This window comes from Brachionichthys hirsutus, chromosome 10 (genome assembly GCF_040956055.1).
Source record: "Brachionichthys hirsutus isolate HB-005 chromosome 10, CSIRO-AGI_Bhir_v1, whole genome shotgun sequence".
Classification (NCBI taxonomy): Eukaryota; Metazoa; Chordata; class Actinopteri; order Lophiiformes; family Brachionichthyidae; genus Brachionichthys; species Brachionichthys hirsutus.
In genome coordinates this window covers 914135-927239 of record NC_090906.1, presented here as the reverse complement: position 1 = coordinate 927239, position 13105 = coordinate 914135, and the positions used below count along the sequence as shown (strand labels likewise).

Below are 13105 nucleotides of genomic sequence, written 5' to 3'. Positions count from 1 at the left end.
CACCTCAGCTCATGTTTGATTGTGTCTGGTTGCCACACCTGATGCCTTTAATCATTATTTAATCTAGATATGCATTTTCAAACGGTTAATATAGTTTAAAATATCATAAAATCCATTTTAACGAAATATCTTGCTGCGATGGGCATGGACGTCAAAATCAAATATTGTTTTGGTGGGAAACAAACATTTTAAATGTCACAATTTTGGTTACAATGAAGCAAAACATTTGTTTTATTCACAATGACACACTCTGAGATTGAAAAGGTAAAATTCATTCATTCATTTCACCAGTCGTGATGGAGCCTACCCCAGCAGTTAATGAGCGAGAGACGGGGTACACCCTGGACAAGTCGCCAATTCATCGCAGAGCCACACACACACACACCTACGGCCAATTTACTGTAACCAATTCACCTAATTTGAATGGGGTTTTTTTGGTTGTGGGAGGAAGCCGGAGAACCCGGACAGAACCCACGCAGACACGGGGAGAACATGCAAACTCCTTACAGAAAGGCTGCAAGAATTCGAACCTGTGACCTTCCAACTGGGAGGCAACAGCTCTGCACCACCGTGCCACCCAAAACGTTAAATGAATCTAACAAATTAATAAAACAGAGTGTTTCTAAGTATTTAGAGGGGAAAAGTCCAGCACGTTTCACCATAGCCTTTAGTAGTATGTAACTTTTGTCTCGGGTGCAAAATGATCTCTTTCAAAGAGCTTAAATATATCCGTCTGACACATGGGCTATGTGAGCAAACAGATAATATAATGTATAACTTACTTACAAATATGTAAGTAAAGTAAATATACCCTTTTTTGGATGACTAAAGCCTGAGAGGGAGCGTGACAGCTGAGAGCCTAAATTCAGGTTGTCGCTGTGCCTGACAGTATAAACTCTGGGCTGAGCTAACACCCGGCTCGTCCTTCACAGGCAGGTGTCAGTTAGCCAAGATGGCGGCCGCCATAGTGAGAAACCTCGGCTCGACGTTGGGTAAAAACCTCCGAGAGGTCCGCATTCACCTCTGCCAGACCTCCGCCTGCAGCAAGGGGACTCGGTGAGCTCCGGGGCGGCTTCGCGAGGCAGGAGGAGCCGCTAAATTGTGGGATCTAGCATTGCTTGCCTACTAGCTTAGCATCCTAGAGATGACCTGCTAGCCGAGCTAATGGACTGATCCACTGCGTTTAGCGATAGTTAGCATGATTATTTAGTTGTTGTAACAGTGTTGACATGTTTATCAGTAACATCTGACGCCCTGGTTCAGAGAAAGAACAATTATTAAAGGTCCAGGAAATAAAATAACGAATGATTCGGGTTTATAGCGAAGGTCGTGCTAAAAACAAAACACTTCAGCTGTAATAAATCAGTTGGCTATTAAATAACTACATAAAGATGCAGTAATACCTGGACATACGGGTATAATTCCTTCCTGTAACTTCGTATGTCAAATACATTTTTCCCATATAAAATACTGGGATTTTTTTTTTAAAACCAAATTTAGTCTGTTCTGGCATCTAAAAACACTCGAATAACGATAATAGCAATGAAAAAACGTTTCTAATTCCTATATAGACACACACACACAATGATATACAGTATTACTGTAATACGAGATGTGGTTTTATTATGATGATAGCGCTAACAGCAGTGCGTGTGTGTGTGTGTGTGTGTGTGTGTGTGTGTGTGTGTGTGTGTGTGGGGGGGGGGGGGCGGGGGCGGTACGTAGACACGGTATACAGTAATTGTACCTTACAGGTACTCGTACATAAACTTAGACGTTTGGCGTGTTCGCATCTCAAAGCAACGTTTTGCTCGTAGGTTTGCTCGTATCTCGAGGTATTACTGTAGAATCGAATCAGAGTAACGTGATTCTTTGGCTCGAGGATGTGAGTCGAATCTGTTTATTTTGACGTCGGAGGTGACGTCGGTGCTTCTGTGTTCCGTAGAGACTTTGTGGAGCAGCACTACGTGAATTTAAAGAAGTCCAATCCAGACTTCCCAATCCTGATCAGAGAATGTTCCGGCGTTCAGGCCCGAGTCTGGGCCCGATACGGTAAGTCTTAGCAAATATTGATAATTAATGATAGCATCAATATATACAGGTAGAAGTAACATTCCTCAACCTCCGAGTCAAATCACATCTCAAGACAACGGTGAAACAAACGCTTCCTTTGTGGCTCTTGACGTTTATATTTATTTCTTTATTTTACAGCTGGTTACTTTGAATAAATATTTATTTGATCATCTTGTGGTATCTGGACCGGAACGTTCCGATCAGGAAATTCCTCAACGAGGATGAAACCTACAAGACCAAGTTTATCTGATGACACAAAATCTACAGAAACACCAAATCTGAATAAGGAAGGTCTAGAATGAGTGGACACTGAAGATGAGGATGCTAATGTTTGTGTCTTCTTTTCAGATTTGGGTAAAGAGAGCAGCCTCTCGGTGGACAACATGTCGGCTGATCAGGTGGCCAACGCCCTGCAGACTCTGGTTCAGTCCAAGCCTTAAACCGCCCTGGATCGGCCCGCCTGCTTCCTCCATTCAGTTTGTGTAGATGTGTTGATATGAATAAACGTCCATGTTGTTAGTGTCGCTCTGGCTCCTGGTGATTTATTATAAAAGTATCATTTAGATGAAAATGCCGTGGCACAGCTCAGCAAGTCCTTCGTTATCGTGCGGTCGCTGGTTTCGCTGCAGCCGAAAGGTCTGGAAGGCTCCAAATCATTATCCAGACATAACTGCAACGCTTCATGCAGTGAATAATGCTTGTTGTATTCTGGATTCATTCATCAAAGGGGTTTTATTCATTGTATAATAAATGAATTAAGGATTTAAGGCCCTTCAGATAATATACATTATTTTAAAACTGATGAAAATGGATTAAGTAGGTTGTTTAAAGTACATTGTGCTGCATCATTATAACTGACAAGCAGTTTCTTGTTCAGAAAACGTTTTCACATGAATATTTTTATAATTTATAGGGTTTTTTCTGATAGGTTATGCAGTTCTTTAGGTTATATAAGGATTTTGTCCGTCTGGCGTTTAAATGTATTTAACTGCAAAAATGCCGCTAATTCTGAGGAATTAATCAGAGGATAAAACCTGACGCAGCAGGCACCAGCTGGTCCAGGAGAACCTTCAGCAGTGAATCTGTTGGCCTGAGGGTGGCGCTGCTGCAAAAGGGAAAAAAACAAAACGGTTTTGAGTTGTTATACTCAACCATTTTCTTTTTTTTGTGATTTTCAAAAAGCTCCACGATGACAAAATGTGATGAGATGAATCGTGTGCGTTGCTTTAATGCGTCTGTCGAGCAGATCCCCGGCGGAGCGCGAGATCCCGGCTTGTTGAAATGTTTTCTACAACCGCTTCTGGTAAAAAAAAAAAAAAAAAACTGTAATTATAAGCCACAAACAAATGTCAGGATGAATGATGTCATTTGACCTGCCTGTTCGTAATGAACATAGGTAAAAACTTATGTCTGCTTTCCAGCCTTATGGTTTGGATTCGGCTAAAAGAGTTTCTGTTTCTGTGCCGCTCTGAATTTTCCTCTGTTGTTTCATTGGATTTCGGGTCTGCACATGAGATTTAGCTGTTTTTGTGATTGACAGAATATAATTATTCATTAAGTTGGGCGTGTGCTTCGATTTTATGGAGATCTGGTGGTGAAACTGGGTCGCGCCAGTTCTCACTGCGTTCTGTAGATGGCGCTGTGACTTTCCGGAATAATAATTGACCCGGAAGTGACGCAACATAAACACGTAGCGTCGCTCTGCAGAAGCTGCTAACCGATTAGCGGCGCAGATAAAAACCAAACATAAACACTGAGGCTACATTTTTACGCTTTGAACGGCAGCGAGGTTCGTTTCAGGGTGAAGAAAGACGCGAAACTCCGCCGAGATGCCAGAAAGTGAGTGTTGAGCTCCGGAAACCTGTCGGCGGGTTTATATTAGCTCCATTTGTTAGCACAGGTGGTAGCTCGCGTTAGCACAATAACATACCAGCTAGCTAAAGAGACGAGCTTCATCCACATAAACCGTGATCACATGCAAACAGGAGTTATCTTCATCGAACTGGAACACCTTTGTGTTCGACCCGCCTCCTGCTTCGGCGATCATCTCACTTTGATCTCACTTTAATCTCACTCTAATCTTCCATTGACTGTCCTTGCTCGTCCTCTAAGCAGATACGACGCGATGAATTGAGTTTTGTTACAAATCGACTTAAATTAAAAACACACAAACATACATCACCGTTAGATGACTAGTATTTAATCTGATAAATGTAATGTTTATGAACGTACATGTAATTTCAACTTTCAACGGAAGCAAGGCCGGAAGTTTTTTGAAATGCTCCTTTTAGACAGGATGTCTGGCTGTACTTGTACTGTAATACATGCTACTGTGTGACTGTACTTGTACTGTAATACATGCTCCTGTGTGACTGTACTTGTACTGTAATACATGCTCCTGTGTGACTGTACTTGTACTGTAATACATGCTCCTGTGTGACTGTACTTGTACCCTAACATTCTATCTAATAAATATACTCATCATCGTTTATGGCTGCGTGACTGAGAGCTCCGTCTCCGTTTGCTTGCTGCTGGTTCTCCGTTGCATTTGATGGAGCCGCCATTTTCTGTGATCCTTTCTCTGCGCAGCTGAGAGTTACTCCAACCCTCTGGCTCCTGATGGCCATGAGGTGGACGATCACAGAGCTGCTGCTCAGTAAGTAGACGTGCGCTGCCCGTGCGCGGCTCGTGCACGCTAACCCGTGCGCTGCTCGGGTTGGATGCGTGTCGCTGTGTGTGAACGTTGTCTCTCTCTCCAGGTCCAAACTGACCAATGATGACTTCAGGAAGTTGCTCATGACACCGAGGGCTACTCCCTCCTCAGCCCCGCCCTCAAAGTCCAGACACCATGAGTGAGTTATGGGGATGATGATGATGATGACGATGACGATGATGACGAAGAAGTAGTAGTGACTGAATTATGTTGTTTTCCCAGAATGCCGAGGGACTACAATGAGGATGAGGATCCAGCAGCTCGACGGAGGAAGAAAAAGAGGTGAGAGTGTTGTTATCGTTTTTCTTTCTTTTTTCTGAGTCGCTTTCAAGGTCGGATAGGAGCCTGAGACGTTGTCGGGCAACATTTATTCATTCATGTTACCGGATTGTGCTGCAGCCTCTCCCAGCAGTACGGGCGGGGTGCACCCTGGACAAGTCGCCAGTTCATTGCAGGGCCACACAGAGACAGACAATCACGATTACATGCATTCACACATATGGATTCGAACCTGTGACCTTGCTGTGAGCCAACAGCGCTGATCACTGCGCCATCGTGCTGCACCTACTTAAATATATATATATATATAGTATATTAGAATACAACAGCCACACATGTTCAGCTGTTGTCCACTATTCTTTGGTTTTAAAATGAGATGACGCGACTTGATTATAATTAGTTTATGTAGTTCCCCTGAACTTGGTTTATATAATTTTTAGTATTTAGTTTTTTAGTGCATAGCATTTGGAAATTTGAGTTGAGTTCTGCGGTTGAGTTTTGTGAATGAAGTTCATGTTGAAGTTGATCCGGCGCTTCTCTAGCAGCTAGCATGCTAAGCGTTAGCAGGCCCCTCCGGCGTGGGGCCACCTCGAGCTCCATCTTTCCTCTGCTCAGCAGAGTGTCCCGATGGAGGCCTGATCTCATCCACCGATTGGATGTGAAATGGTGATTTCTTTTTGTTGCAGCTACTATGCTAAGCTGCGTCAGCAGGAGCTGGAGCGAGAGAGAGAGCTTGCAGAGAAATACAGAGACCGGGCGAGAGAGAGACGAGACGGAGTCAACAAAGATTACGAAGAGACCGAGCTGATTAGCACCACTGCTAACTACAGAGCTGTGGGACCCACCGCTGAGGCGTGAGTAAAGCTAATGCTGGCAGTGCTAGCTACTAAACACAGGTCTGTGGGCGTGGCTAATGCTAATGCTAAGGCTTTTGTTTCTCTCAGAGACAAGTCTGCTGCAGAGAAGCGTCGTCAGCTGATCCAGGAGTCTAAGTTTTTGGGTGGTGACATGGAGCACACTCACTTGGTGAAGGGTCTGGACTTCGCTCTGCTGCAGAAGGTGAAGCTTTGAAGGCTTTGAAATGTGTGGAGCAACAGAATGACTTTGCTTTGATGCTGATTATGTGTGTGTGTGTCTGTGTGTCTGTGCGCGCGTGTTCCAGGTCAGAGCTGAAATCACCAGTAAGGAGAAAGAAGAAGAAGACATGATGGAGAAAGTCCAGAAAGAGGCAAAGTAGGAAGCTTCTTTAAATAGTGATCGTTAAATCAAAGGACTGGTTGAGACGATAAAGACCTAAATGTGTGTCTCTGCGTGAACAACCAGAAGGACGTCCTTTCTGTTATTCACACTCCACGCCTGCTGAGCGACCTCGGTGTCGACGGACGCTGCTGGTGTTTTACCATCGTTTTATTTGACTCGGAACGACACGCGTCTTTATCGTACTCGTGAGACGTATCGTCGGCGTCTTTATCGTACTCGTGAGATGTGTCTTCGGCGTCTTTATCGTACTCGTGAGACGTATCGTCGGCGTCTTTATCGTACTCGTGAGACGTATCGTCGGCGTCTTTATCGTACTCGTGAGACGTATCGTCGGCGTCTATCGTACTCGTGAGACGTGTCTTCGGCGTCTTTATCGTACTCGTGAGACGTATCGTCGGCGTCTTTATCGTACTCGTGAGACGTATCTAAGGCGTCTTTATCGTACTCGTGAGACGTGTCTTCGGCGTCTTTATCGTACTCGTGAGACGTATCGTCGGCGTCTTTATCGTGCTCGTGAGACGTGTCGTCGGTGTCTTTATCGTACTCGTGAGACGTATCGTCGGCGTCTTTATCGTACTCGTGAGATGTGTCTTCGGCGTCTTTATCGTACTCGTGAGACGTATCGTCGGCGTCTTTATCGTACTCGTGAGACGTATCGTCGGCGTCTTTATCGTACTCGTGAGACGTATCGTCGGCGTCTATCGTACTCGTGAGACGTGTCTTCGGCGTCTTTATCGTACTCGTGAGACGTATCGTCGGCGTCTTTATCGTACTCGTGAGACGTATCTAAGGCGTCTTTATCGTACTCGTGAGACGTGTCTTCGGCGTCTTTATCGTACTCGTGAGACGTGTCGTCGGTGTCTTTATCGTGCTCGTGAGACGTGTCTTCGGCGTCTTTATCGTACTCGTGAGACGTGTCTTCGGCGTCTTTATCGTACTCGTGAGACGTATCGTCGGCGTCTTTATCGTACTCGTGAGACGTATCGTCGGCGTCTTTATCGTACTCGTGAGACGTGTCTTCAGCGAGTTTGACCTGTCCATCTGTTTCAGGAGAGACATGGAGCCGGAGGAGAAGATTGAGTTCAAGACTCGTCTCGGTGAGACTCTGACTTTGCTTCCTGTCCGGTTGAGGCTAAAGAGAAATCACCGTTTGTTGAGGGATCCGTGATCTTTATGGAATATTACCTGGAATATTATAGGTGGTTTTTATTCCCCCCCCCCCCCAGGCCGGAATATCTACCGCGTGGTGTTCAGGACGGGCCAGATCGAGAGGAACGAGCTCTTCCTGCCCGGCAGGATGGCGTACGTGGTCGACCTGGACGATGAGTTTACCGACACGGACATTCCCACGACTCTGATCCGCAGCAAGTCCGACTGTCCCAGCATGGAGGTACAAACGCGGATCAATGGAACAGCAGAGGCTAAATATTCTGTTACCGGCGCTCATTTCGCCCGATGTTTGAAGACCCGCGGAATATTGTGTCCTCTGTCCGCGCAGACGCCGAAACGTCCAAATGAAAGATGAACGTCTCGTCTTTCATCAGGAAAAGAAGGCGTGTTCCTACCGTTTTCCGTTCTGGAGTTATTGGCCGTTGAAAAGAGGCAGATTTAACCAAAGTCCGCCGTTTTCCAACAAACGGAGACGAACGGCGTTTTGTTCTCCGCGTTGTTTACGCCTAAATATCAATAACAACAACGCTGAGGAGGAGCCTTTGATGTTGTCATAAAACGTTTATTTACAAACAACACATCAAACGGCTGCTCCTCTGATCCAGACGGGAACCGCTCGGCAGACGAAACCGGGTCAGGTCCCGGTACTGGTCTCGGTTCCGGTCCTGGTACTGGCCTCAGTTCCGGTCCTGGTACTGGTACTGGTCTCAGTTCCGGTCCTGGTCTTGGTCTCGGTTCCGGTCCTGGTACTGGCCTCAGTTCCGGTTCCGGTCCCGGTACTGGTCTCTGTTCCGGTCCTGGTACTGGTCTCGGTTCCGGTCCTGGTCTCGGTTCCGCTCATCGATCGATGCTCTCTCTCTGTGTTCCCCAGGCTCAGACGACTCTGACCACCAACGACATCGTGATCTCCAAGCTGACCCAGATCCTGTCGTACCTCAGACAGGGAACCCGACACAAGAAGATGAAGAAGAAGGACAAAGGTCTCTTTGTTCACGCTGCTCCTCTGATGGGGGGGGGGGGGGGGGGGTGAATGCAGGACACGACGGAGTCCTGCATTCACCCTCCTGAAAGTTTCATCCAATACGAAAGTGCTGAATGAAGTTATGAACCAATTACTGCTTTTATTTTAAGGCAAACTGGATGAGAAGAGAGCCCCCGAGGCAGATCTGAGGTCAGTCCACAAGTAGCTGTCTCCGTTTGACTAAACGGTCTCCGTCTGCCTCCGTCTGACTAAACGGTCTCCGTCTGTCTCTCCGGTTGACTAAACGGTCTCCGTCTGTCTCCGTCTGACTAAACGGTCTCCGTCTGTCTCTCCGTTTGACTAAACGGTCTCCGTCTGTCTCCGTTTGACTAAACGGTCTCCGTCTGTCTCTCAGTCTGACTAAACGGTCTCCGTCTGACTAAACGGTCTCTGTCTGTCTCTCCGGTTGACTAAACGGTCTCCGTCTGTCTCTCCGTTTGACTAAACGGTCTCCGTCTGTCTCTCTGGTTGTCATCCAGTATCTTCGACGAAGTTGGCGACTACATCGTGTCCACCGGCACGTCCTCCAAACCCCCCAAAGACAAAGACAGACATCGGGACAGGGAGAGAGACAAGGAGGACGACAGCAAGAGCAGGAGAAACACCTACTTTGAGAAGCCGAGAGGAGACGAGCACCAGGTCAGAGTAACCGGCGGCAACACGCCGCTGTTTGTCTGTCGTTTGAGGCTAACCGTCTCTCCGTGTCTCTCCGTGTCTCTCCGTGTCTCTGCAGGCCATGGAGGTGGACGCAGGTAAGTCACGCCGTTAACTAAAGAGCTGGTGAGACTGAAGGGGACGTAGACGTTTATTCATTCATTCATCCGTTTGTCCCGCAGGTCCCGGATCAGTCAGAGAGCAGATCAACATAATCAATGAGAAGTTTGCAGGGGCGGCAGGCAGCCAATGGCAGGGCCAGGAACCATATCCTTCTGTAGCAAAAGCACTTTAAGTAACTCGATGCAACAACAACAAGCGTCCCACGTTCAGCACTGAAGGCTTCTGTTCCTGCAGTGTCAGTGTGTATACGTGTATAAGTACTACTGCAATAGTGTTCCTTAACCGCTTTGAACTGGTTCTCAGAGGAGAGACGGTAAAGAGCAGCTGGGGGACTTCTTCGGCGGATCGAACTCCTACGCCGAGTGCTACCCTGCTACGTAAGACGCACGGACGCCCGCGGGACATTTACCTCGTTTGTCTCATGCATGAATGACGTAGAAACGGACGCTAGTCGTTAAAGCTACACGCGGAACCTCGCTTCACAAGTTTACTTCGTTCACAACCTGAAATGTTTGTCAAGCGAAACAATTTTCCCATTTAGCTTAATGTAAATCGTGCTAATCCGTTCTGCACGAAAAAAAAACACACTTTTTTATGAGTTTATTTTTGACAAAGTAAAGATAACCGTAATTATAGAAAAGCCCGGTACAGTTAAACATGAACGCTAAAATAAAACGATTCATTTACCTCGGTTGTAGAAAGTGTGTGGCAGACGGAGGAGAGGACGACCTCGAATACGTTTCGGCTTCTTAGCCCCGCTGCAAGTAGCAGTTTAAACTTTATTGTTATCCATAATGAGGATAAATGTAGCAAGAAGCAAGGGTGGTGTAGTGGGTAGCGCTGTTGCTGAATCAGGTTCCTTTGTGCTTCTTTAAAGTGTTAAACAAACAAACCTCGTCAGTCGCTGGAGAATAAAGTAGTACGTAACGGTGTGTGTGTGTGTGCGTGCGTGCGTGTGTGTGTGTGTGTGTGTGTGCGTGCGTGTGTGTGTGTGTAGGATGGACGACCTGGCCGTGGACAGTGATGAGGAGGCGGACTACAGTAAGATGGACCAGGTACCTACTACAAGTCCCAGTATGCATTGCTACTACGCTGGGGCGCTGTTCCACTGTGGCCGCTGTAGGGGGCGCTGTTGTACTGCGGCTCCGTCTGTCAGAGTAAGAACCGGCGTTTGTTCTTTGTTCTGTTTCAGGGGAATAAAAAGGGGCCTTTGGGCCGCTGGGACTTCGATACTCAGGAGGAGTATTCAGACTACATGAACAACAAGGAAGCTCTACCCAAGTGAGTTTTCTGTGTACTTCAGGCTCTGTCAGGATCAATGCTCATTCTAATCTTTCACCCTAACTCCCTGAGCAGTCCCTTGGACAACTTTGAGCAACATCATAATAATACATTTTATTTTAACCGCACTTTACATTTGAAAGCAAATCTCAAAGTAAACAATAGTATATAAAGAAATAACATAAAAATCAACATGCAAAGGATGTTAATGTGGTCCCGCGAGAACTCCGTTTACAATGGCGTCTATCGGATGCGTAAAAAACATGTGAATATCCAGTATCTGAAACGAATCTGCTCCGATCTGCTCAGCCTGAACAGCGTCTCTATTTGTTATTCTTTAGCCTCTGAGGAGACCGGGGAAGATTTGCTTTTTGTTCCTGGATGTTGACGGTTAAGTTTGTCCCTGCAGGGCTGCCTTCCAATACGGCATCAAGATGTCAGAGGGCAGGAAGACGCGGCGCTTCAAAGAGACCAATGAGAAGGCAGAACTGGACCGGCAGTGGAAGAAGATCAGCGCGGTGAGAAACCTGTTAGCAGAAACGAGCCGTAAACCGCCCGGAATCAGCCTGTAAACAGGCAGTAAAAGACAGCCGACCATGTACAGAGTCATTAAACCGCCGGTAATCAGTCTGTAAATATTAAGCAGTTTGTAAAGAGCTAGGTGACGGTAAGCAGGCAGTAAATTAGAATAACTTCCTATTTATCATTCAGTACACATTCAAAATGTCTAACAAGCCACACACATTATATACAGTGTGTAGGGGGAGGGCGTCGCCATGGGGGGGCGCCTCGGCAGTGCCCTGTAGGTAGACCGGCCCCTCCCCAGCCACCAGTCCATGCTCCATAGTTTTGTTTGGGCCGGGATTTGAACCAGTGACCCCCCCCCCCCAGGTTCCCAACCCGCTGAGCGTGTGCAATTTAAAACACACAATAAATAGTGAATTAACATTAGAAACGAGAACTCTGTCAACGGAAACGAAATAACCAATAAGCAGATAGTAAGCAGTCGGTGTTGAGGTTTCACTTTCTCCGTGTTTCAGATCATTGAGAAGAGGAAGAAGTTGGAGGCTGATGGGTAAGCACTTCCTGTTTTCTGTTGCTCAACCAATCAGTAGAGAGCCTTACAAGTATAAAGCAGATGGGGATCAGCCATCCAGGAAACAGTCGGCATGTTTTTCTTTCAGGGTCGACATGAAGAGGCCCAAATACTGAGAACGCTGCGCCCATCGGGACCAACAGCAAGTTCACGCAAACAAGTCCATGTATTGATCTGTGATTGGATTCTTTCTTGCTTTGTCTTTTTGTCAACAGATGACTGTTTAGTTTGCCTGTTTTAAACTGACCTGATAGCCGTTGTCATTGATTGCAGGTAATATTTGATGTAACTAGTAATTACTGATGTTTTCTTAGAGATATGAAACGTGACTCATTAATAAACATCAAAATAAGCCGGTTCGTTTCGAGGAAGTCTTTGCTCAGCATTTTAGACGAAGTAACTGGAGTGTTTTTAAATACTGATGATGTCATCGTGTTGGCTTGTTTATGTTTGCAGAGTATCTGGGTGTCCTGCTTCTGTGCGTGCTTTTCGCTTCAAATTATTATTTGATTATTATTTGCTAAATAACGGAATGTAAATTTCCAGTGTTCAGAATAATCCAGTTGTGCGTTTAAGAGGCAACGAATAATCCGGGCAGGCGTGCGTTTGTACTAATTAATGTTTGTTGGTCTCGTTAAGGGGCTGCTGTTGTTACAGGAGTCGTTGAGCTCGTTAAGAGATCAAACTCTGTTTGTTGTTGTTGACGATAGAAACACGTTCGACACTTTGACGGACAACTGGATTTACTTACGCTCCGAATAAGCATCAACAAGGCTAATGAGTGTTGGGTAATTAGCTCGTAGGTGTGGCGACGATGGACTGCTGGACTGATGAATATGTATGCGGTTGTTTCTGAAGATGCTAACAACATGTTCGGGGTGCTAACGAAGTCTCAGAGCTCCGCCCACCAGCGGCTCCGACAGGAAGTAGATTTTCTTTCCCAACAGGATGGACATCAAAGACCGAGTTTGTTTGTTTATGTCTTTAATTTGATGTTGTTATTTATTCCTTTATCATGTCATAAATATTTAATATTCAGCCAATTGTTTTTGTGATTTTGAACTTCTTAGTCAAAGTTCAGATAAAAACCAGAATTAGCTCAACTTTAACATTTAAAGCAGCCGAGCTGTTAATGAAGTTAGAAGTACAGGGGGACGCGGCGAAGTGCCCCCCCCCCCTGCCCAAGTATGTGGATGTACCCTGTCTATTTACAATTGTGGTGTGCTGTTCTAGTTTGGTGAATTAAGAGGCGAGATACACGATGCCCCAGCCAACCGGGTGGGGGCATAGTGCCCCTCAACCATCCCACACATCAACCCCACAGGTGGCAGGTGTTTGTGGAATTTAACCCAGTCATGTAGGGGGGGGGGGGGGGGGGTCTCTATCTTACCACCGAATTTCATCCAGATCGGATCCAGAATGAGGTCAGGAAAAA

The 13105-nt window shown here is 46.2% G+C and overlaps 2 protein-coding genes across 2 annotated transcripts; both read left to right on the top strand.

Annotated features, from left to right (window-relative positions):
* Nucleotides 1-926: 926 nt before the first annotated feature.
* Nucleotides 927-2597, top strand: ndufa2 (NADH:ubiquinone oxidoreductase subunit A2). The gene is made up of 3 exons (XM_068744778.1): nucleotides 927-1056; nucleotides 1946-2052; nucleotides 2422-2597. The coding sequence occupies exons 1-3, from the start codon at nucleotides 953-955 to the stop codon at nucleotides 2511-2513; spliced, it is 303 nt and encodes a 100-aa protein (XP_068600879.1). The 5' UTR covers nucleotides 927-952; the 3' UTR covers nucleotides 2514-2597.
* A 1220-nt stretch (nucleotides 2598-3817) lies between these two features.
* On the top strand, nucleotides 3818-12023 carry ik (IK cytokine). Its single transcript, XM_068744777.1, has 20 exons — nucleotides 3818-3912; nucleotides 4663-4729; nucleotides 4833-4925; nucleotides 5009-5068; nucleotides 5752-5919; nucleotides 6010-6124; nucleotides 6228-6298; nucleotides 7376-7422; nucleotides 7552-7715; nucleotides 8367-8475; nucleotides 8627-8666; nucleotides 8996-9155; nucleotides 9250-9268; nucleotides 9353-9447; nucleotides 9597-9670; nucleotides 10291-10348; nucleotides 10486-10574; nucleotides 10984-11092; nucleotides 11615-11649; nucleotides 11759-12023. The coding sequence occupies exons 1-20, from the start codon at nucleotides 3903-3905 to the stop codon at nucleotides 11784-11786; spliced, it is 1611 nt and encodes a 536-aa protein (XP_068600878.1). The 5' UTR covers nucleotides 3818-3902; the 3' UTR covers nucleotides 11787-12023.
* Nucleotides 12024-13105: the final 1082 nt, after the last annotated feature.

What these genes read in the sequence shown, in the direction of transcription:
- ndufa2 (XM_068744778.1), top strand. Translation starts at nt 953, where the DNA reads ATGGCGGCCGCCATAGTGAGAAACCTCGGCTCGACGTTGGGTAAAAAC. An exon ending in GCCTGCAGCAAGGGGACTCG is followed by an intron (nt 1,057 to 1,945) that starts GTGAGCTCCGGG and finishes TGTGTTCCGTAG; the next exon opens with AGACTTTGTGGAGCAGCACT. An exon ending in CCGAGTCTGGGCCCGATACG is followed by an intron (nt 2,053 to 2,421) that starts GTAAGTCTTAGC and finishes TCTTCTTTTCAG; the next exon opens with ATTTGGGTAAAGAGAGCAGC.
- ik (XM_068744777.1), top strand. An exon ending in ACTACAGTAAGATGGACCAG is followed by an intron (nt 10,349 to 10,485) that starts GTACCTACTACA and finishes GTTCTGTTTCAG; the next exon opens with GGGAATAAAAAGGGGCCTTT. An exon ending in AACAAGGAAGCTCTACCCAA is followed by an intron (nt 10,575 to 10,983) that starts GTGAGTTTTCTG and finishes TTGTCCCTGCAG; the next exon opens with GGCTGCCTTCCAATACGGCA.